The 23,836-nt window shown below is 39.2% G+C and overlaps 1 protein-coding gene across 2 annotated transcripts in view; it reads left to right on the top strand.

Annotated features, from left to right (window-relative positions):
- Positions 1-23,272, top strand: part of LOC131676780 (uncharacterized) — a 40,729-nt gene extending 17,457 nt beyond the window's left edge. Inside the window, exons 3-11 of one of the 2 annotated variants that reach the window (XM_058956083.1) lie at positions 13,195-13,628; positions 13,959-14,228; positions 14,357-14,673; positions 14,736-15,703; positions 15,764-16,065; positions 16,124-17,153; positions 17,223-17,346; positions 17,404-17,555; positions 17,617-23,272. In XM_058956083.1, the coding sequence (XP_058812066.1) occupies positions 13,195-13,628; positions 13,959-14,228; positions 14,357-14,673; positions 14,736-15,703; positions 15,764-16,065; positions 16,124-17,153; positions 17,223-17,346; positions 17,404-17,555; positions 17,617-17,841 (3,822 nt within the window). In that variant the 3' untranslated portion in view covers positions 17,842-23,272. The remainder of the gene's footprint in view (positions 1-13,194; positions 13,629-13,958; positions 14,229-14,356; positions 14,674-14,735; positions 15,704-15,763; positions 16,066-16,123; positions 17,154-17,222; positions 17,347-17,403; positions 17,556-17,616) is intronic. The other variant, XM_058956084.1, reaches the window with a different exon arrangement.
- Positions 23,273-23,836: the final 564 nt, after the last annotated feature.

Consider the following 23,836-nt stretch of genomic DNA (forward strand, 5'->3'; position numbering starts at 1 on the left):
ATTTTTGTCCCTGATCTGTTATTGTACTGTGCCTTGTGATCAAAATAAAGATATCGATATTTTCTTTTTGAAAAATTAAAGAAGATATTCATGACAACATATGCGCAACTGCTCGGTTGTATGTCAAGAAATTAACGCCAGCTGAGTTTCTTTATACCAAAGGTTTGGTCTGATTTTTTATTTGAGTAGAGTAAAACAAAATAAAATATTCATCAACTCTAGCCAGGTTTTAGTGTAATTCTACAATATCAAGGATAGTACAAGTATTTTACCAGCCGACGCCATCCTACGCCTATCGTCCATTATGCCGTCTTTGTGTTACAATTATGGATTTAACGCCTATCTGGCATTAAGTCAATGTCAGACACTGATGAGACAAAGTTCTGTAACACACTAAAGTGTATCACTGTTCGATAGGTTTGTTTTTGGTTTGAAGTTGAATCTGTACAGAATGAGATGAAAATATGTACTACATGTGAAATGAACAGTAAAACAAATATTCTAGAATTTGTCAATGTCTTTAGTTCGTGGGCATTTTCCATTAGAAATGGGAATCAACAATGAAATTAAAAATTGCATTGCCGTGCTATGAAAAAGGTGACACTGTCCTAGAGACAAGCTAAGTTGAACTGAGCAATGTTTCGAAACAGTCAACAGATTAAACAGCTGCCGGCGTTTCGCTGTCTCTCGTTTGCCTTGTTATAGTACATAGATAAAGCAGTAAACGATGCTTTTCGTTTCGTGTCAAATGAAGCGATAACACAGAGCCCATTTAAGCGGTTTGCTTTTTTTGCGCCAAGCTGATAGCGCCTTTGCTTTAACTTTCTCCCGAAGCAACATTTTGTAGTATGCATCGTATGCGAGATTTGAATCGCTGTTTTTTTTTGTTTTGTTCCGGGAACTTTGCTGCATTGGAAATGATTCAAAAAACAACCAATTCGATTGCTCAGTGATGCTGAACTGACAGTGTGGCGGCTGATTGTCTCACTGACAAATCGGACCTACATTTGAATCCGTTGATATATTAGAAATGGGATGTATTGAACGTCAAGGATTGTGCAATACACCAGAAAATGAGAACAAATTAGAATTAACGCTTAATAAATAATTCAGTGCTGTATTGAAGTAGAAAACCCCTTTTATGAAAGTCAAGTAAATAATATTGTAGTAGGTATGAACTAGTATTTCTCTGTGCATACTATGCTAAATTTACACTTAAAAAAGTGAAAATATATTGAATCAATTTATGCATAAGGGCACAATACATATCTTGATAAAGTTCGATATTAGTAATTGTTTCCCGAGACATCACTCGGGACCAGGACTGGTGGTAATTACTGATCAATGAATTTGAAACACAAAAATAGTATTTTCAAAATGTTAAATAACCTGATATCGCATATTTATATCACAAATACGACAAATGCAGGTTCATAGTTTCGGAAGGATTTTGTTTAAAGTCACGATAATACAAATTAAGTATGTAAGGAGTCGCATATTTACCGCCAATCTTTCATGTGTCATTGTGTATTATAAAGTTATTGAATTGCCGATGGTCAGTTGTAAATACTAGTTAACCACATTTTATTTCATATTTTCAACTTTCATCTATGCAAAATATAAGACATACCTTTAAAACAAATTGTTGACCTAAGAATTGTCACTTCCGGTTAGGAAAGGGGAAGCTTTCCTTCGAAAATTCAACCATACATCTAGGCGAAGCATACCGCAAATGATCTGCCCCCTCGCGCAAAACAAAAAAGAAATGGGCCAATCCAATTGTGCGCAGTGAAGTGTAGAAGAAAAGAACGAGTGTACCATGTAAAACATTAATGCCCGTGTAGCTCTAGCTACGGCAGGAACATAGTATTAATGAAATCGAAAGCATCGCAAAAGGGAAATTTACGAGCTCAATTAGCAAATTACTGACTTGCTTGCTTGCATGACGTCCGACAACGGCAAGTCAGCCGAGTGTCAGATTTGGAATATGCGTGTACCTAGCTAAGTGTGTAGTACATATGTGCACTGGAGCTACCGTGCTCGTGAGTATTAGAGTAGGCAAACCAAATACTTGAGTTGGAAAAAAAGTGAAATGCACTCGGAGGTACCGGTGCGTACCAGGATTCCAAGGAATCGAGTTTCGTTTTCGCTGGAGATGGTTCAGCGTTCACTACCCTAATGTTGTGTTGGAAATTAGAGTTCACAGTGGTTTGAAACACGTTTTTGCCTGGCTTGACTTATTGAAAAACAGGAGTTTATCTTGATCTTTTAATTAAATAGAGCGTCAAATGTCTTCCAATTGCTACGCTGTCCATTTGAAACTCTTAGTACGAATAACATCTATTTCTACGTTTAATGCAATACACAATAGAAAAAAAAAACTATTAAACCTGTTGTAATCCACCTAACAAAATTCGATAGCAATCTATGGCAATGTTATAGCTTCATTTGGATACACTATTGTTGAAATCATCTCAGCCGATTCTCAGAAATATGGGTTAGGGTATTTGACACATACACTCACTGAGTCGAGTGGTACAAGAGACCCGGCCCTCCGAGCCTCAGTTAAAATGTTGAAATTCCGAGCGATCGCATAACCTTTCTATATGAGAAAGGAAGCACGCGACGCTTCTTTATAGAAGGTTTCCCAAAATGGGTGCTTCTTATCGAAAAATGTCTAGGGTTACAGTTATTTTATATTTAAAATGGCCGTAAGGATACGTTATCATGATCGTTTTGCCCCAATTCTCTTTTTGTTTGTGTTCATTTTCAGTAACGGCTACATAACTAGGAATGCGGTCGACCAAAGTTATTGTTTCTTATATAAAAAGTTCAAAGACTCCATAGAACATACATTTACCACCAAGGACAGTTCTGAAAGTCCAAAATAACAGTTACATCGGTTTCTCGGGGATGGCGGGAACGTTTTCACCATATTTACTCTCAAATAAAAAGTGTTGCATTGCCGTAAACTGCTATGAAATTTTAATCCGATTCGACTTTCTGTTCCGGAGTTACGAGTTATGGAGTGCGGTTACATAGAATATTCCAATTCAAACCGGTCCCACGATCAATGGCCAAAAATTCTAGAATAGCTGAAATCATATTTAACGAAACGGGAATAAATTGTACGTTTTGAAAATTTACTTTCTGAACCACTTCCAGTCACCTCTGGCATTCCCCAGGGTTTCAACTTGGACCCTCTTTCTATCTTGTACATAAACGACATTTTTTCTATACTTAAACGCATAGAAGTGCTTGCATATGCAGACAACACGGAACTTTTTATGGAAATAAATAATGCAAACGATGCAAAATCCCAAAAAAAAATTAAATTATCGACGAAGAATAGTTTCCCAAATTTGATACGAGTGCAAAGGTCGTTTATGAATAAAATGGAAACAAACGCAGTTCGTAGAACTCCCTTGATGTTCGTAAGACATTCCTGATTGCCATAAAAAGCCCCAGGCGTTCGGCGAAATTCCATGTAGAGTGTATTGATTCCGCCTGTTAGATTTTCTTACACAAGGGTGCTTTTTTGTATATATTTTTGGTATAATACAAACAATGCAGTTTATCAAATATTTCAGTGCATTTAAAATTGTTTATAAACTACAGCAATTTTATGGTTCCACAAATTAACAAAATGTTGAAGTATCTTTGGAGCCGCGGTTTACTTTCTTGTTAATGTGTTCAATTAGCGGGCGCAGCAGTGTTATTGGAAATATTAATACAGAGTGTAATTTTTTGTCACCTCTAAAACTTAGAAACTCTGCAAAAATTAGAGATTTTTTTCGCAATGCAAAGGCAAAATATAATTTTAAACTAGTTTTCCTATCTGTATATTCAAAACCCCTACTCTAACATTAGTATTATGGCTGCGAACTTTTCCTAACCTTTTGCACTTGAAAATGTCTATCCAATTGAATGTCGTCAGGATAAATTTAAGCTGTGAACCCAAATTTTGATGGTTTATAGACGAACAACTCATGTGGAAAAGAAGCAAACTTTCCAGATGCATTTCTCGAGACACCCAACAAAAAACAAGAGGGAATATCAAATAACAATAGAGCTGAAATATCGTGTAATTTCATTTACAGAAATGAATCGGCGTCATAAATTGGAGAACAGCTCATGGCGAAAAGAAGGAAACAACAGATGCATATCTTTAAGCACTCGAGAAAAAATAGAGGTTACCGTCAAAGACAATAGTAACTCTAATATGCTTAGACTCTAAATGGCGCTGCTTGGCCTGATCGAAACATCTTGTTCTTCACTACTGCAGATACATATATCAGTTTGACACACATAGTGCCTGTGAAATGCTATTTTTAAGTTGAATTAAGTTTATCGATAGCTACATGTTCGAATATTATTTGTGAGTTTCTTAAGTATCAGTGTGATCGTAAAACGTTTCATGGTAATGATAAATTAGTCAAAATTTTGCTTTGGACCAATACCTAGGAAGTGTTGTTCAAATTTGCCTGACACTATAAAATTACGAGGTCTTACCATTTCCAAAGAAACATCACCAACTCAATCGTGGGATACCGTCAATTTCAAGGTTCACGAGTTGCATCAACCGTGGCCAGATGATCATCGAGTCCATACGCGGAAACCCTCTGTTCGTACTGGAAACGGTTCACCGACGAACGGACATGAGCTCATCATTCAAGGTTTCGAAGAGGACAAAGTTAAATGATCCTAAATAAAACACATGCACAACGATTTCCCGAATAGTGGTAGACACCGAAAAGACAATCGACGGCAGAAAAGTGACTACATTTATATTGTAGGCATGTATTATCAGCAATTATCCAATCGAGAGCATGCCGACCGGGGCCGCCGTGCCTTGATTCGACAGCGAAAAGTGCCGATGAAAACCGAGTGAATGAACTGGGTTGGTTCGACCGGGCGAGCATAGAAAAAAAATGCATAAACATATACCTACGTATAAGATTTACGCTGTTTAGACACTCGAACGTCCGAGGATGATGAGCAGATGAGATAAACTGTACACGAAACCCGATACTTGACTACTGATGCTGCTGGCTGCTGGTTGCTTTGCTAGCTGCCATCGAAACAAGAGAGGAAACTTACAATCAACGTTTCTAAATAGTTTTAATTGATTGTTATTATTAACCGGTGGCGGGGTGGGTATTGCTGTTTTTTGGCCTCTTCTGGAAACGCTGATCCTCGGCGTGAGCTTTCACTTAGAGAGTTGATTTGTAACAAAAAAAAATTATGATGGGAATGAAGTGGATACTTTTGGGATTCATGCGATACACAAAGTTGAGGATCTAGCTTACGTTATTCATAACGCGAAATGGATGCCATGATTCAAGGATTCGCAGATGGCTTACGAAACGATCATTGATCAAATATTTTCCAAAGAGGTTGCATCGGGTAACTGGGACACGATATGCTACTTACCAATAAGCAACCTACAATTGATGAGTTGGAAATCCTTTGTAGCTAAACTACGAAATATAATACGTTTCTTTTTAAGAGTATGAAATAGGGCGGAAGAGCAATACGAAACAGCATAAAATAGTGTAGCCCATAAATAGTATCTTCTAGATGACTGATTTTGATGGTAAAGGATAAGGTGAAAAGTTCAGTGGGAATGGAATAACTTTTTCAACTCTTGACAAATTGGCGATTTCGATGCTGCCGAACACTAACTACTGTATTATTCCACAGGGGAAATCATTCAAGTTAGTGGGAAAGTCAATTTGTTTGGCAAATGTTTCGACTTCATTTCATCATTCTTAGGGTAGATACAATTTTTACTCACAACAGGTCGATAATTGCATTTCGACTTCATATCATCAGTATCTGGCACCGACTTGGCAACCAGAGAGTTGCCTAATGCAAAACGTAACAATGCTTGTCCTTGCGAAGCAAACAGCTGGTGCTGAGTGTAATCTCGGAAGAACAGACGTTCTGATTAGCTGATGAAACCTAGCGAAATCGAAACTTGGTTTGGGATTAGGTTGGTTCATCTGGTTGCCAAGTCGTCGCCAGATACTGATGAGATGAAGTCGCAATGCAATTAGCGAATTAGCGTAAGTAAAAAGTAAGTAAGAATTTGCATTCTACCGTTTAGCGTCCCAATCAGCCGGGGCCGATACTTCTCAAAATTGTTGGAATCAGCGAACGTTCTGACCTTTCTGAAGCGTATTTAAATTGAAGTTGTCTTTCTGCCATTATTTATGGAATAGCAGTAGCTGAAGCTCTGTTGAGACTATGAGATCATTTTCTACTAAAAAGTAAAATGTTATCCCCATTGAATTGATGAACCTCACATCGGTTATGTTGGTCGAGATTAATCAAAAGAATATATCTTACCACGTACTCGCCGTATGGGGAAAATATACATATACAGTATACCGACTACCCTCAGTTCATGTGTAGCGAGACGAAGCGACTGTCTTGTTTTCATGCACTTCGACGCACTCGGACGCTGGACAATTATTAAACCTCACGCAACTCGTTTAAACGTGGGATTGGTTTGCGTGCGTTGTCTAGCGTCGTCATATTCCGCGGGTGCCTGAATCAGTGCGGTACGGGCGTGACCCTTGGACGGACAATGCGCGGTTCGGAATTAATTGTCTCGGTGAAACATGTTTAGGGTGTTTCTTAATTCAATTCATTGTGCGTGCAGCACCCCGTGAATTCGCTGCTGTGTCGGATATATTAAGCTTATTAAGTATAGTTGTTTATGTGTATGGTTTATGTTATGGAGAATCCGTATGGGTTACGAAATTATTAGTCACGCTTTGTAACTGTGTTTTTATTTAGCGTAAACCTACTTTGCACATTTCGAGGATGCAATATATTATATTTTTACCCTTAAATGCGCAATAATCTAAAAACATTTCTTCGCTGACACACCTTTCAAACGTTCCCTACCGCTGCATCGATGACGGCAGTCTTTGGGATTGACTTAACAACTACAAAATTCGTTCAAGCAAATTCAATTCCCGCCGCAGGGTACATGGGTTTAAAATTGCCCAGACGCGAATCCTATGAGCATTTCTATCTGGGTAATTTTAAGGACTGAAGTCTGAGTTAAAAAATATGCAAATTCTTATTATCCGTGAATGACCCTCTCGCAGGTTGATGGGATTGACGGTATTGTAAACATCATCAAGCCACAATATATTCAATAGAGTTATCTAAATATAAGAACCTTCGCTCTTTTTAGTTTTTATTTGCACCAAGTTCTACTACTAGAGGTTAATTAGTTCTCATGTTAATAATCCACCAAACATTATGACTACTGAGGATTTGATTTATATAAGAAGCCCGCTTCAAGATGTTGATTACAATACGCCTCGATAGTGGTGTGTCGAGGAGGCCGGGAGGGCTGATATGAGCCTTTTGTCTGTTCTATACCTTTCCTCTATTCACCAGCTCATAACCAACAATCAACCAGTAACAAATAGATAATTGAGAAAGGATGTGCTATGTGTGGTGATTGGCTATTCAAGTATTAGTAGTGTTTGAAGTACTAATGTATGTCTCATGTGATGATCATAACTTCAGCTGTATCTTGTACCTATCTAATCTATTACGTCTCTCATATATTGTCTTTTATTTCTTCTTTTCGAGTCCTATACTGCCATTCTACACCCGCCTTCAGCTGAATCAACAACGATGGTGATAGTGAACGTCTTAACACTCACACATTCTCAAACGCGGTCTCAGCGGGAACCTACAAAAATGCCATCGTGCACGCGATTACGAATCGGTCACGTCCGAAAGTCTATCCTTGATCCTAGAAGCCTAGGTCCATGCCTTCAGCTGGACCAATTAAGAAAATACGCCCATACCTATTAGACAACACGTCTCATGGCGACATGACAGGGAACCCTATCGATACAAACGATCCCACTCTCTGCCAGAATTCAAACCGCGCACTGAAAATTTAATATCAGACTCACTGTTCGCGCAACCATTCAAGAACACACGTTACAAAATCACGTCAGCGCACAAACGTTAGAGCCCCTCGCGATTTTCCAAGCAGCCTACGAACTCGCAAACATGATTACACCCCGGTGATAAGGTGAAAATCTCAGCACTCAAACTTACCAACACGATCTCAAGTGTCAACCTACAAACTCCCGCGCTCGCGCCATCATGAATCGGGATCGTCCGGAAGTATCTATCCTCGGTACAAACAATCTAGGTCCTTGTTAATTATTAAAAAAATAATAAAATTGAAAAATAACTACCATATCCACTAGACAAAACGTTCCATGGCGACATGACCGGAAACTCTAGTGATATGGGGTAACACTCTCCCTGTCAGAATGTGATCCGTACACCGAAAACTAAAGATCAGAATGACGGTCCGCGAATATATAAATCGCCGCAGGGTTTCAAAATCGAATTTATACACGCGAAGTCACATACACGCGAGCACACGGGACAAACACGTCAACATACGAACGCTTAAGCCCTTCGCGATCATCTACGCACACCTATGCCCGCGATCGCGTAAACTTGATAACACTGCGGCAATTGTGTGAACGTTTTAGTACTTACGAAGTTACAAACGCGATCTCAAACGCAAACCCGCAAATGCGCGATTATGAATCGGTCACGTCCGGAAATCTTTAACCTTTATTCTAGCAATTTAGGTCCATACATTCAGTTGGACCAATCAACAAGAAAAAATAAAGCTCATATCCACTAGACCACGCGTTCTACGACGACATGATTGGGATCTCTAATGATATGGAAGAGCCCACTTCCTTCTGGAATCTGAACCGTACACAAAAAATTAAGTATCAGATTCACGGTCCGCGCGCGATCATTCTAGAACACACGCGAATATGCGAAAGGCACACGGTTATGAAATAGAATTTATGCACGCGAAGTTACACGTTAGCACACGCGACATACAAACGCACACGCGATCGAGCACAATAACGTACAAATATTCGAGCCCTTCGCGATGATACACGCGATTCCGAGTCCCTACGCCCGCACATGCCTAAACCGTACAAAGAATATCACATTCAGAATCACGGCCCGCTACAATTGGCCTATTGCAGTGTTTTATTGGGCGACATTGCCTGTCTCGTCTGCAAATTGTAGTATGTGATTCTGACGGGGAGCCCTTCCGAGAACCTAGCTCTACAGCTCCAGTAGGACAACTCTCGAAAAAAAAAAAAAAAAAAAAAAATTCTTATTATCCGTGAATGAATCGAAATAACGGCAGATCACATTCAGTCTTTTGCAGTTCGTTTTTTGGTCGTGTCATATCGAGCCAAAGTGATTGGATTCCGAATTTAGAAATATGTAATACTACACCATTTTTGTCTTCGAGCGAATAAAAAATATTTAAACGCCAAGCGGTTATAGCCTCTGAGTAAGTAACACATTTCACACACAAAACATAGAATATTGCTCATAAATTTATTTTTGCAGCTGCGTGGAATAAGGTCATATGAGCAAGCTTAGAGTTTCACGATGACTTAATTCTTTGTCTTCTACCGCAGGAGTTAGGAGTACCGACTTCGTCTCATCAGAAACCAACACTAACTTTTTGTCGGAATAGATTAACGCCGGCTTGACGCAAATCCCTAAAACTAAAACACACTTTGTGTTTCAATCGAACGACTGGTCAAGCGTGATGTCCCGTCCGAGCAGAAGTTCTGTTTATGCCGATAAGACACAGTGAAGCCGAAACTTGTCTTGGCTTAGCAGACCTATGCGCAATCACTATGCTATATTTTACCCTAATGTGATCTGATGAGACAAAGTCGAAACGCACCCATGTAAAAAGTAAGGATTTGTGCCCTTCAAGTGCAAAAACTGGTTTCATAAAAAAAAGTTTAGTCCGCCCGTGCTTACGAAATACCCGTAGAACCGTGTTGTCAGATACCTTAATGATAAAAAACGCATCCTGTGTATTCGAAATATGAAACGTGTGTGTCAATACGCTCATTACCGTACGTACCTACGAACTGCAGGAAACATTTTGGCATGGGTATTTCACCCGTTTTAACCCAACACACAACCATAAAAAATTAATTTATTTTAATGCCACTGCAGTGTTGAACTCAATCCAAGAAATCGGCCTACTGTCCCACATTGCAAACCATTATGTGTATACGACTCGAACCTATCGTATTTCTATTCTCGTTCGTGTAAGCACAGTTTCAGACCACACAGCCCGGCACAGTCAGTAAAACTTGTATCCATTTCCTTGCTATGTGCAAAGTTTATCGTGCGTTGTATACACTGCTGTGCGATTTGAAACTTGACATACACGAACGAGTGTGTGTCAGTGATGCAAATTTTAATATTCAAATGTCAACTTTTAGTTCAATTCACCCCAACCATGGTTCAGTTCATTCATCATCATCATCATTCACTATCAAGTTGGCGGGATTTTCATAACTAAACCTTACGTCTTCATTTCAAGTTGATGCTTTTTCATTCACCAACCAAAGTTGTCATCTGCTCTGTAGGGACCATTTTAGGTTAAATGTTGACACGTTTTGCGTTTTCAAGCTTACGTGAACAATAAAAAGTATGTTCAGAGTAGTTTTGCTTGAAAAACCAGATTACAATATGACTATAACGTCCGGTTAGTCTGTCTCCAGAAATATACGTTTAATGCCACCACTACCGAAAATCCATAGCGTCCACCGCTTGTTATATCGTCTGGACTATATATTCATGATGTTGCTCGTTTAGAATGCGAGCGACGAATGATTGACACGCAGCACTTCAATTCACAAAACTGGGGAAATGCCAACGTTGTCGAACATCCTTAGTGTCTATCGCTTATTGTAGTGTATTGTCAACATGGTGCTCGTTTGGCATGTGACCATCGACTGATACAAAACAAATACGCGGGACCTATACAAAATAACCTTCCCGTATGTCGTAAAACGCTACGATGCTCCCTTTTGACGGCTCTGTCTAAAATAGGTTGCAAATTTCGCTTTTTCCTCGTCCTTTTTGAAAGATTTTCTTAAAATCCGTTTTTGCTTTATTTATAGCATTCGTACATTTTGCGAAATTGAATACAAAGCACGTACATATATTTCCGATCAGACAGTGCAAAAATATTGCAAGTTCGTTGAATACAACGGAAGTTAATCGCATTTAAAAACTGGGATAATATCGCATTAGAAATTCTTTTACTGGGATTTTCCCAGTATTGAAACGGCAGTATGTTCAAGAACGATTTCAGTGAACGAGCATTCAAATGTTATAAATTTAAAACATTATTTAGCTTTAAATTCATTATAATTTTATTAGCAAATTCTCATCAAACCATTAGGTAGCATCTAGCATTGCAGTTATCAATTAAAATATTGATTGTTGCATAAATTCAACCTAAAACGGTTGGAGCAAACAAAGCGTTGTGTGGAGTTGTGTCTTTTGCCGCGTTACCTGCCACTGAAACATAAGATTACGCACCATTGTAGGAGGGAGTGACTGAGAATGAAGATCCTTGTATAGGTAGAGAAGCCATATTTTCACTTAATATCGAATGAACATGCTTAAACATGTTTTGTTGTAGGAGACTAGGGGTAACTGAAGAAGTGGGTATATTTCTAATTTGCTGCTTTTGTTACTTTGTGCGAGAATTTATATTTTTTCTCGAACAGAACATGCCCAAAAATTCGATTTATTTTTTCCACAACGATTAGCGCATTTGAAACTTTCTGTGGGTTCATTCAAGTACGCACACGAGGAACAAGCGTTCCTTGTGTGCGAATTTTCACCACAATGCAATTCCACTTTCATGATCTACTTTATATGTTATGCATTTTGTGTATGGTCCTAATATTTGCATGTAAACGATTTCACTAAATACGAAATATTATTCATGCCTCGAGAACCGGTTCCTGATTCGTAATATAATAAGTAACGATTAACATTCACACTCGTGGAATAGTTCACAAAACCATAACATACGCTTCCACTTTCTTGATGTATTTCACAAGATATGCCATTTTGTGCATTTTCAATCGAACAATTTCACACCTTCGAAATTTTATTCATGGATTCATATTTGCTTCGCCATCGGCTTCTTGATTCATAGTATATCATTAACGCTATATTTTGTGCACTTGTGAATAAGCTCACACATTTAGAAGATGTCTCTAATCATTTCCACTTTCATACAACTCTGCCCATAGTTTCGAATTTTCCGTAAAATTTAGAATGTTATTCATGGATTCATTTATGTTACGTGAACGGCTTCATGAAATATAAAAACAGTTGTGCCCAGCTACTAGCGACTATGACTGGTACGAACGGCAGAAATGGGAAGCCTATTAGGACCTCGAGCATGGCTACTCATGTGATGTCCAGAAAGAGAACAAAAACTGCGCCGAGCGCCAAAAATGCATTACAAATGCATAATTCGTGTTCGCTAAATAGTTCACCAAATCATAAAATACAACGCCGATTTTTTTCCAATGTTTTTTTATTGAAATCATGAAAATTGTTTCAATCTTGGCTTTTACAGGCGATATAGTATAATGTATCCTTAAAATATGAACTATAATCATAAACCATAGTACACCTGAGCGATTCGTAGTAACTCTTCCTAAACTCGACTCCTGTCAGCAGAAGACAAAAAATTAGTCCGTAAGATTTTAAGCCTTTTTTCTAGTTTTCCGATCTGTATATTTCACATCCTTACACTTACTTGACTACTATGGCTCTAAAATGTTCATAACTTTTCCTACTTAGTAGTCTCTAGTTGACTGAATGTCGTTAAAAAGTGAAAAAAGTAAATATGAGTTAACCTGAAAATTAAAAAAATGATCATAAAAAATGTTTATAGGAAACATTCACAGTAATCCAACGAGTGTAACGCCGTGCATTTTTTTTTTTTTGACTGAACTAGTTTAATGAAACGAGGGTTATATTTTATTATTCCAGGAGCTTTGCCACGATTTTTGTGAACGGTTCACTTTACGGAATCTAATGGTTTTTCACAAATTGATGGACAGATTTTTTGCAGTGTAGAAAGGCTGCAATAATCAAACTTAGCATTATATCCACGACTTTGCAAAATTTATTTCTCTTCGCATCTTTGCCCATAAACCGGTACAGGCAGATGTTACCAGCAACAGACGGCGCATGCACCGAGAACTTCAATGACCATCACATTTCCTCCCACAAAACTAAACTCGTTTGGACACTTTTCAGGGCGTCAACATCAAGCGCACCGATGCGTCCCAGTGGTGGGAGCTGTTCGACACCAACACCTGCCGGTTCTACTACTACAACGTGGCCTCGCAAAAAACCGTCTGGCATCGGCCGCAGAACTGTGATATCATCCCGCTGGCGAAGCTGCAGACCCTGAAACAGAACACCGATCCGGGCGATCGGAAGGACGGTCACGGTGGTGGTGGTACACTGCAGCATTATGTTTCCAAGCATCATAGTGGGGGTGGATCAGGGACGGTTGGCAAGACCTGCGGTCATCGTACGGCAACCGGAGTGATGGACTATAGAGATCGGGATCATCATCGAAGTTCGAGCTCAGGCCATCGAGGTGGTGGTGGTGGTGGCGGTCACGATAAGCGAAGCAATAGCGACCTACTGGCCAGTCCACAAGGTCGGCATAGTCTGCAGCACAGGTCAGTCTAAAAGATATAGATCAATTATGCTTAGTAGATTACATCGTACTGCTAGTATTATGATAGTTTTGTTTTATGAGTGCGTTGTGTGTGACGCCACCAGCAGAACTTTGTATGCTTATTGCAACCGAGTGAGATTTTTATGTTCCCTTTTTTTTGTTTCTATTTTTTCTTTTGTATGTATGCTACGCACACAAATCAACTACCAAATCTTCTGTTACCTTCATCCCTCCTCTCGACGTCGTATCGTGTGAATTGATGTATCTAAACAAAATTCGTTATGTGTTCCAAATTATATCAAATCGATGCTCGAAAACGTAATCCTATCAGACTACCACCCAAAACCACCGTCACTGATGCAGGGTTTTCGATGGGTGGCCGCACTGGCACGGGCGAATCTCATAAATTTTGCAGGCACGGTCATCCAAGTTCGGGTACTTCATCCCGCAGCAGTCAGAAGTATCTAGACTCGGGTAAGTCCAGCGATAGCAGTCTGTCCAGTGCGCACGGTTACCACCGGCGCATGCAGGATGGCGGTAGCTTGCGAATGGGCACCGGAACTGCAGGGAAAAAACACGTTGGTTCGGCCGGGGATAATTGGTAAGTTGCATCCCTTTCATTCTATCTGACTCTTTTGCTTTCTCCGGTGGTTGGTGGTAGAATTTCAAATCTCTTTCAGTAGCCATTCTCAACGTATGATCTTTACTTCTCTTTCGCTTTATCAATAGCTACCGAATACTGCAGGAGAGTTCAAGTTCGCACAACATTCCTCACTCGATACCATCATCTTCGGCCGAAAAACTAGGCATCTCATCGTTGCATCACTCTCCACTGCCGCCACCACATCAGATGCTGTCCTATTCGATGTCCAATTCTTCAGACCTTGCTGGCGGCGGAAATCTTTCATCCCCCTCGCACTCAATGAGTACGCCCCAGTTTAAGAAAAAGTTCATCCACGAAGGTATGGGTGCTAAGTCAAACAGTACCGGTTTGAAGGACGGCAGCGGACTTGTTTCAAAGCATGAAAGTTTTGACTATTCTGGAAGTAGGTTAATGTATATTCCAATCTAACGGACCAAAAAAAAAAACTAATCTTTCTTTGCCTAGCAGATCCTTCTTCATCGTCGGTCTCACTGACACGCTCTGGAAGTTTTCTTTCATCGGCCGGTATCACATCGGCAGGGCCGATGACCGGTACTCCTGTGTCCAACCGGCCGTACCCCCATCATCAAACGTCTCAACCGGGTCAGCAAGTGCCGCCACAGCATGTCTCATCACATCGGAAGGGAAGTTTCGATGGAAACAACGGTGGTGCCAGTGATGATTCCATGCACGAAAAATACTTCAAATCAGTGGAAAACACCCCGGTCACTCGAAGACGCCATACGACCACTTCCACGGTAAAGTCACCTTCCGTACAACAGCAGCAACAGAAGCATTCGAGTGACTCTAGTCCCCAGAGTCCAATCAGTCCACAGCAAGCGCACCAACAGCTGCAGCAGAAAATAGCGAGGCCTTCGGCTCTGGCAGTGGAACTTTCACCGGGGACCATCGCAGGCGGTTACAGCAAATCTAGTCAGAAAAATAATGATTCCGAACTGTTCAATCTGGACCTAACCAGTAAGCCGGAAAAATATTTGGATAAGATGAAGATCGACAAGGGTAAAATTTCACCCAGTTCGATTTCGATGGGAGGCGGAGGTGCACCCCAGAATGTTGGCCTACAGAAAGCTTCTTCATCGAGCGCCAAGTTATCTTCTAGTCAAACCGAGATGGCAGCCGTTGTAGCCGGATCGCAGAAAATCGCCACCAGCAAAGATCAGTTCTCCTTGAATCTCAACAAACCAAATTTGGAAAGGCACAACAAGGAGATGCAACAGAAACAGCAAACATTGGAAAAGATTCCTGGTGCTGGTTCAGTTGCATCAAACAATTCGTCTTCGCACAATAAGCAGCAACAGGGTCAACCACAGGAAAGAAAGAAAAGTAAGACTCATACAGCCAATCAGGGTACTGGCTTTGATTTCGATTACGACAACGGAAATACTTCGCCGCTGTATTGTAACTGGGATAAGGTGGTATAAAAGTTGTGTAAATAAAATCATTAATGTAACACCACTTTTTTAACTGTTTAGGAAAAGCTCGAACATCTGCTTCCGCTACAGCACTACATTTTGGAGCAGGCTAAACTGTCCGGATGTTACGGGTTGGGTGAGTTCCTCGACTCGGATTCTTTCCACTCGGACAGCCAATCGGAGCATTCATTTTCCGGTCACGAACCTGACAATGAGGACTCGGATCATTCAGATGGGCACGGTGATTATCTGGCACACTATCCCTATGAGGAGTATGGTGCATACCGGAAGGATGATGGCGGCGGTGTTTCATACTACAATTTCGACTTTAATTTTGGCGACAGGGAAGAGAAAGAAGATATGTGAGTGAACATGAACAATGTTGAAGACGTTATATATTTAAAATGTTTTTCGTTACAGTTCGGAAGAAGTCACAGCCAAACTAGAGAGTATCCAGGATCAGATTTATAGCCCGGTAAAAAATCATCCTCCCTTGCACAAATACTCGCCGTTTCACGCGGCCAAACAGAGTCTGGAGAGTTCGGGCTTTGTGTCAGATTCCGTCGATAGGGGCGCATCGGCTGACAGTAGTCAGGCTGGTTCCCAACAGCATCAGCAAAAGGGGATCAATAAAGCAAGTCTTTTACAAAGGTTCCAGGAAAATTTGCTTTCGCACGGTTCTGGAGTAGTAGTTGGTGGCAATGGGAAAATTGCAGAGATGGCACTGTTGAAAGAGTGTGATATCGAGAAGTTTGCACAAGACAATTTAAATCTACACTCGAAGGGGATTTTCCGAAAAAAGTCATCCATTCAGGATATGCTGAGTTGGACACCGAACGCCATAAGCCGACCGATGCTCTCGCTGGCGAGGGACAAGGCCGGTAAAAAGATGGCCACCGAGCTGTTTAAGCTGGTTCAGATTTACATGGGTGATCGAAAGGCCCGTGTTGGAATGAGTCTAAACTCGGTAGCGATCGATATCATCACTATGGCGATGGGTCAAGCGCAACTGAGAGACGAGCTGTACATACAAATGTGCCGACAAACGACGGAGAATCCCAGTCGGGATTCCTTAATCCGAGGTTGGGAGTTGATGACGATTTGTTTGTCCTTTGTTCCACCATCGCCCACATTTCAACCGGCCTTGTTGGGGTACATTAATCGACACCGGGATCCATCGTTTGCCACCAGCTTTCCAGAGGTTGGCAAGTGGCCAATCCATGTACAGATTTCACACTATGCTACCATTGCATGTCGGAGGCTAGATCGAATAGGTAGCTCTGGCCGAAAGCAAGCTAAGAAGCCTACGGAAGACGATATTAATCAGGCGCGGGAGCAAATCTTCCGTGACAGCATGTTTGGAAATACGCTTAATGAGGTGATGTTACTGCAAAAGGATAAGTTTCCCGATTTGCAGCTGCCATGGATTCAAACTACACTCTCGGAGCAGGTTTGGTTATGTCAACAAAAAGCGTATAGTCCTTGGTTTTTACTATCATGTGGCTCTTAATTGTTGCAGGTATTGTTGCTGAATGGAAAACAAACGGAGGGAATTTTCCGAGTACCAGCCGATGTGGATGAGGTCAATTTACTGAAGAACCGATTAGATCGATGGGAGTTTCCGGAAAATAAAGGAACAATGGGTAAATAGCTTACCTTAAAGAATAATAAACCATTCCGAATAAAACTGACTGTTTTAGATGCTCATGCACCTGCGAGTTTGCTGAAATTGTGGTATCGTGAGTTGTACGACCCTCTCATTCCGGATGAGCTATATGACAGTTGTGTTGCTACAGAGGATCCCGTTGAGGCAGCCGCGATAGTGGAAAAGTTACCTAAAATTAATCGTTTGGTAAGACTCCCGTTTCATCTCTTATGAGCTGCCTGTTTATCTATAGATTAACCTGTTTTAGGTGCTTACCTTTTTAATACACTTTCTGCAACAATTCGCCCTGCCGGACGTGGTAGCCAACACCAAGATGGATTCGTCCAATCTGGCGATGGTTTTCGCACCGAATCTACTTCGCTGTCAGTCTCAGGATCCGAAGGTTATCCTCGAAAATGCTCGCAAAGAGATGGCCTTTATGCGCACACTGATACAATACATGGACACATCCAGTGTAGCATATCTGGTTTGATTTGTCCTGCTTCGTTCGATCCATCGCCGTGCTAACCTCGTCGGGTGTACTTTGTGAATAATATGCTCTCATTGGTTTCTATCGTAACCTGGAGCGACGCTTCTTTCTATGCTTATAAGGACCGGTCTATCTCAACGGATAGACACCAACAGGAACTTTGTATATAATATGCTTATTTTTTATCGTTTGTTTTGTATATTTTAACTCCTAGACGGTTTTGATTAGAAAAGTGGAAAGATGACCAATTCTATACCTTACCAATGATTGGAAACAGCGTAACCAACTCTATATCTCTCATCAAAGCAACGAATCGAATTTGTTTTACAGATATCACAAAGAAATATCGCAGTGGCGTAGTCAGGTATTTAAAGGTTAAAATGTTCTTATATCGGAACGAAAGGAGAATCAAATTCCAAACAAACTATTTAGCTGTTGAACAATGTTCAATTAGTTTATTTGTCATGACTCGTGCGTTGGCTTCAAAGTGCCAAAGCATTTGCGATTCTAAGTCTCTTAAAACTATGGGTGTCTGGGTAATTGGCATAATGGACAATTGGTCGGTGTTAACGAACTTAGTGACAATATATTTATTTCGAGAAAAACGAGTTTAAAGTTTGAGTCGCAGCATCCTTTACATTATAATCGGAAATTAATGTTTGCCATAATTCTTGTTTATTGTTACATATTTCAAATCTGGCAAAAGTCGAATGTAGCTGATGAAATTCTTTATCCAGTGCTATCATTATCTCAATTTTTGATGTTTTGCGACTTAGTCCGGTCCAATTTAACACCGACCAATTGGCATAATTTATTTTATCTTCAGGATAACGGTCATTTAGCATAACGGTCATTTGGCATAATTTCTAATTTTCGTAAAGTGGGAGTCATTTGGCATAACGGATATTGGGCACAATTTTGGGGAGTGATCACACTAAAGGTCATTTCCCATTTTTTTTATTTACAGGGAAACGGACACAGTTTTAGACTGTGCGAACAATAAGATCATTCTGCACAATTTTGAGGCGTGCTACTGCTGAAAATCCAAAAAAATAGTTTATTCTTTTTTACAAATCAATAAATCATCCTTTGAAAAACTTAGCGTTGTCCAGTTTCTGATAAAGTGAACTGCAACCGCCAACTGCCAAACAACCTGCAAGATGTTCACTTATCAAAAGTATGCCAGATATCCGTTATGCTAAACGTCCATTGTGCCAAATGACCTTATGCCAAATGGCCCGCTTTTAACTATGAGAGTTATAGTCGGTATTTTTATAAAACCAATCAAAATAATTTCATAATTACATAAAACTAGAAACATAATTTTCGTTTTACTATGGATATTACCATTTTTTCGTTTATCTTGGGGAAAAAGTCACTTTTAACTGGAAGATTTTATTTTATCCTGTTTCGGAATAGCATTAGGGCTGGATGTACTGGATACAGGATTTTGACGAAAAAAAGAGGTGTGCGCCGCTGCTCCACGCCGCCTCCGCCAATGACTTTTACACACCGTCGATCTCAGAGTGCCGGACACTGTATGATCCTTTTCTTAATGAGATACCTGGGCAAAATATTCAGTTTTGTGTAATAAACGAGAAAAGTAGTCCAGAAAACACTGTTATTTTCTATTTGAAGAGCAAGACTCAAATTGTGATGTTCTTTCAATTGGCTTATTTGACATGGCTCATATCTCATAGTTTAACGGAGTCGTGGGTATTTGATATTTATAATATATCAAAAATTTAATTGATTTGTCAATGGATTCCGTGTACGTTTCTATTGCATGTGGAGATCTTCTTTCAAAGCGAGGAAACATTTGTCTTTTGGTATCTGGGGGTATGTCATTCACGTCAAGGTCTTCATCTTTAAAGTTCTCTTGGTGGCTGCGATCTGATTTTATCTCTGGTTTATTGCACATACAGGTGAGCCTCGTAAAACCGTCCTCATAGTTGTTAACTTCCTCGCCGATGGTGCCAACAATTGATGCTGTTTTTCAGTTCATTATTGCCTGATTTGTTTGGATTAGTTTGTCTGAAATGAGTAGAAAGTGTGCAGTAGATTGGGATGAATTCTACTTCCTCGCAAGATTGTTGCATAGCGTGGTTTGTTTAATAACAGTTCCTTGGAAGAGATGAAGGAATAAGTCTTCCAATCTGCGTTCTCACCACAAGAAAAACCATTAGGAATACTTGCGAAATAGTTTCTCAAAGTAACAAGTGTAACGGTTTTTACTTCTTAGCACATTTTACATTAAAATTATCATGGAAAAACGGTGTAAAAATAACCTAGTGGATCGATCCTTTTCATACTTTCAGATAATAAAATATAGCCAATTAGTAAAAACTGACGCCGATAAAAATACAGTGTAAACAATACACTCTAAACTACTTCTGCCCAAATTTTCAAGATAGGTCATGCAGGCTTACCTCTATATTGTCATTTTTCATGTACACGAAAATCTTAATTCCAACTTTCAACCACGTTTTTTAGGTTCTTCTGCAAAACGAACCTTTCTGCTTGACGTAACGTGTTGAATGATATCATTCTGCAAAGCGCAGGATATGCCCCTGAATATAGGCGCTTTCCGCTTTACAAAATCTGTCGTACAGAATGTCCCGTTTTTGTCAACTTTACCCGTGGGCCGTCACAGCACCAGGCCTTCAATTTACCGCCAAATATGGAGCGATCTCAAATGCAACATTTAGGCGATTTGCCCAAATCGCCCACGGAACCCGCAATTTAATCGCCCTTAATAGCCTAATTCGAAAATTATAAATAATTTATTTTTGGGTTCATTACCCACATACACTCATCAGCATACTAGGTAATCACCGCCAAACTACAGGAAGAATCAATGGTGAAATTGATATTGCACACCAAAATTTACCACAATCTGACGTTCGTTAAGACTCTTGGTCAGTGATCTGATGGTTCTACTATATTTACAGGCGATTCCACAATTTACTACATTCGCTGGCTAAATGAAGTGCACTAGACAAACAAAGTACAAGCGAAAGCATGCGAATTGCTTATAAAATAATTTTAAGCTAAAGCCAAACATGAACCGCCATGTTCGAGAAACGCGAAAAACAACCAAGTCCATTTCAGCTGCCAGAAAATTTGTCTAATTACTGCATTTGCCTATCTCATTCGCATTTAAAAGCAGCAGATGCCAGGTGCGCTACTAAGCTTGACTGAATTGATTATAACTAATTACTTAAAACAGTTTCAAAATTTGAATGTTTAAATTATCGAACTAAAAATTAAAAAGTAAAATTAAATTCATCAAGTGAAAGAATTTTTTTAACATTTTTATTAAAGAGAAAAATGCTGCAGATGCACTACGTAGTTCTCTTATATTGATGTTGGAGTTGGAAAGATTTTTTTAGACTTGGATGATAACTGTTGTTTTTGCTTCTGAATTTTTAGTATAATTTCAAATACCTGTAGAAACCTTGTGCTCACAGTCTTATCCCTCAGCAGAGTATTACCCCTCAATTTTTCTCTGCGTCTAGCTATCACTTTGACAAGCCTGCGTTCACGCGCTTCCGGTAGCCTTTTCAGCAAGAGGTTTAACAAGTTTCCGGCTCGACGTGTAAGTCATTCGCGTAATAAAGTACTCTATTTTATTTTCTTTACCTAAAAAACGTGTTCAGTGTAAAATCGCTTCCGAACGTCCCGTAAAATACCACATACACATGTTCATTATATTATATCCTTTACAAAAAAAACAACCAAATTTCTGACTACACTGCTGAAATATTTGTTTATAAACTTGCTGTTGGTAGAGCTGCTAAAAATGTGCCTAAAACATATGACACAACGTAAAAGCACAATTTTTTTTCACATTTTCACGGCATTTAGTTTTAAATACAGATAATTATAATAGATTTCCGTATTTTTTCTTTTGTTTTAATTTGAAAATACAGCAAAAAAATTGACCTATGAGGTTCAGTTTGGTGTGGAGTTGGATACCGTTAAACGTTTTGCATTTCTCATATGATTTCAAAGTACGCAGTTTATGTTACCAAATTGCAATATTATTTCCCAAAAATTTGTTCAATCCTACCAACAGATGACAATTAACCGTTTGAGTATACACATTATTAAAAAAAAATCACAAACTAATGATAGATACCGGATCACAAAACTGCTACTCAATACTTCTATAAAAGAGCGAAAGTAAATATTTATCAATTGGAACACTGATTCCACAATCCTTTGTAAGGTAATATCCAAACTACTCGGTAAACATTATAAATAAGCCGAATGATCGTAAAAAATAGCTTTTATGAACACTTTATCATCCACATGGGAACATTTCGTATACTCAACTTGTCAATAAACAATTTACAAGAATTCATTTGAGTTTAAAAGCCATACTTTCCTACTACAATGGATTTCGTTATTTTATACATATTCCCTCTCTTCTCCATTCCTGCTGACTTTCATTTACTCGTTGTTTTTGTTTTAGTTGTAGAAAATTCTATATTTTAGAAACTGAAACACGTTTTACAACCACGTGATGAAGAAAACCATACCAAATTTGACTTAGAGTTAGTATAGCTTTAATTTAATGAACACTAAAAGTAATCGTTGAAACATTTACAATAAGATTGATTATCAAGAAAAGAATCAGACTTCTAAACGAATATCCTATTTGCAGAAAACATAAACTATTAAACCACCATTGGGCACTGACTGCGACAGATCTAATGTATTTAGTCTGATTAGCTTTGGCTGCACGTGAAAGAATCAGCAAAGGCCTGGCTCTATAGTGTTAGAATGGTATATTTTACATATGGCTAGGCTTCCGGTGCACAGTCTCCTAAATTATCAGTAACAGCGTCACAAGTTTTTCCCTTGTCCTGCTACTTTCTCTCTGTATTGCTGCTAGTTTTCTGAAAGTCGTCAAGATGATTCGTTACACTTACGATACTACACAAATATTTATTTTGGATGCATTGGATTCAATTACTTTTTGTCAAACGTGATCGCTACATTACAAAACAAAACAAGCCAATGTATATAATAAGTTGTACGCATCGCCTGTAAAACAATTAGCAGAACTTATGATTATACAATAAACAACCAACAAAAAAAGACATTTATTGTTAGCTTGTGACGAGGGAAAATGAAAAGAAAGTTTATAGAGTACAGATAATCAATAGAACGAATAACGAATGATGCAACGGAGCACATGCAAAACGGTACAGCATGAATACAATTAGAGACAGTCAAAACGTATCACTGAAACATTTTTTTGCGCTGCCGTTTGTCAACAGAACGCGACATGACAACAAAACAGCAATTTGTATTGCAAAATAAAGGAACTCAAAATCAGACAAGAATAAATTATTATTACAATCTGAGATAATATATAATAATGATAATAAATTATATGAAAATACAATAAAGTCATGAAATATGATTGTTTTTCAGCATTTGTTGTGTGGACATGAAAAGAAAACCTTGTTAAAGTTTGGTTCACGTTGAACCCGAACCTAGGGGCAGATCACTTGTGATGCATTTTTACAAATCAGCGAAATTAAATGCATTTATTTCCATCAAAATAGAAATTCATAATGCATTTTGCGTTGCGTGCAATGTCTTTTAAGTTGAGACTGTAAGACGTCAAAACCCTACGAAAAAAACTAGCCCTGCATTCCACAAAACGTTGAACAAAGTGGATCAGCGTAGGACGTTTTTTGAACAAACTTTTATGCAAAGGAGTGCAAAGTTGATGCTAAAATGGAAATTAAATGCATTTTTTCAATAGGGATCTTTAGGGGTGTGCGGGTTAAGGCATATCGTGTTCTTTTTCAATTTGTAGGCCCGAAACTATTGAAAAAAAAAACATTTTTTAGTTTGTTTCCTTTTAGGACAACAACCCATGCGACTTGCACGACTCTATAGGTTGCCTTATCAGATCTACCGTAGTTTGCATATGAAACTTGGGATGGCAGACTGCTAGCGGATTGCCATGCTGTGTGGG

This window comes from Topomyia yanbarensis, chromosome 1, assembly GCF_030247195.1.
Source record: "Topomyia yanbarensis strain Yona2022 chromosome 1, ASM3024719v1, whole genome shotgun sequence".
Lineage (NCBI taxonomy): Eukaryota > Metazoa > Arthropoda > Insecta > Diptera > Culicidae > Topomyia > Topomyia yanbarensis.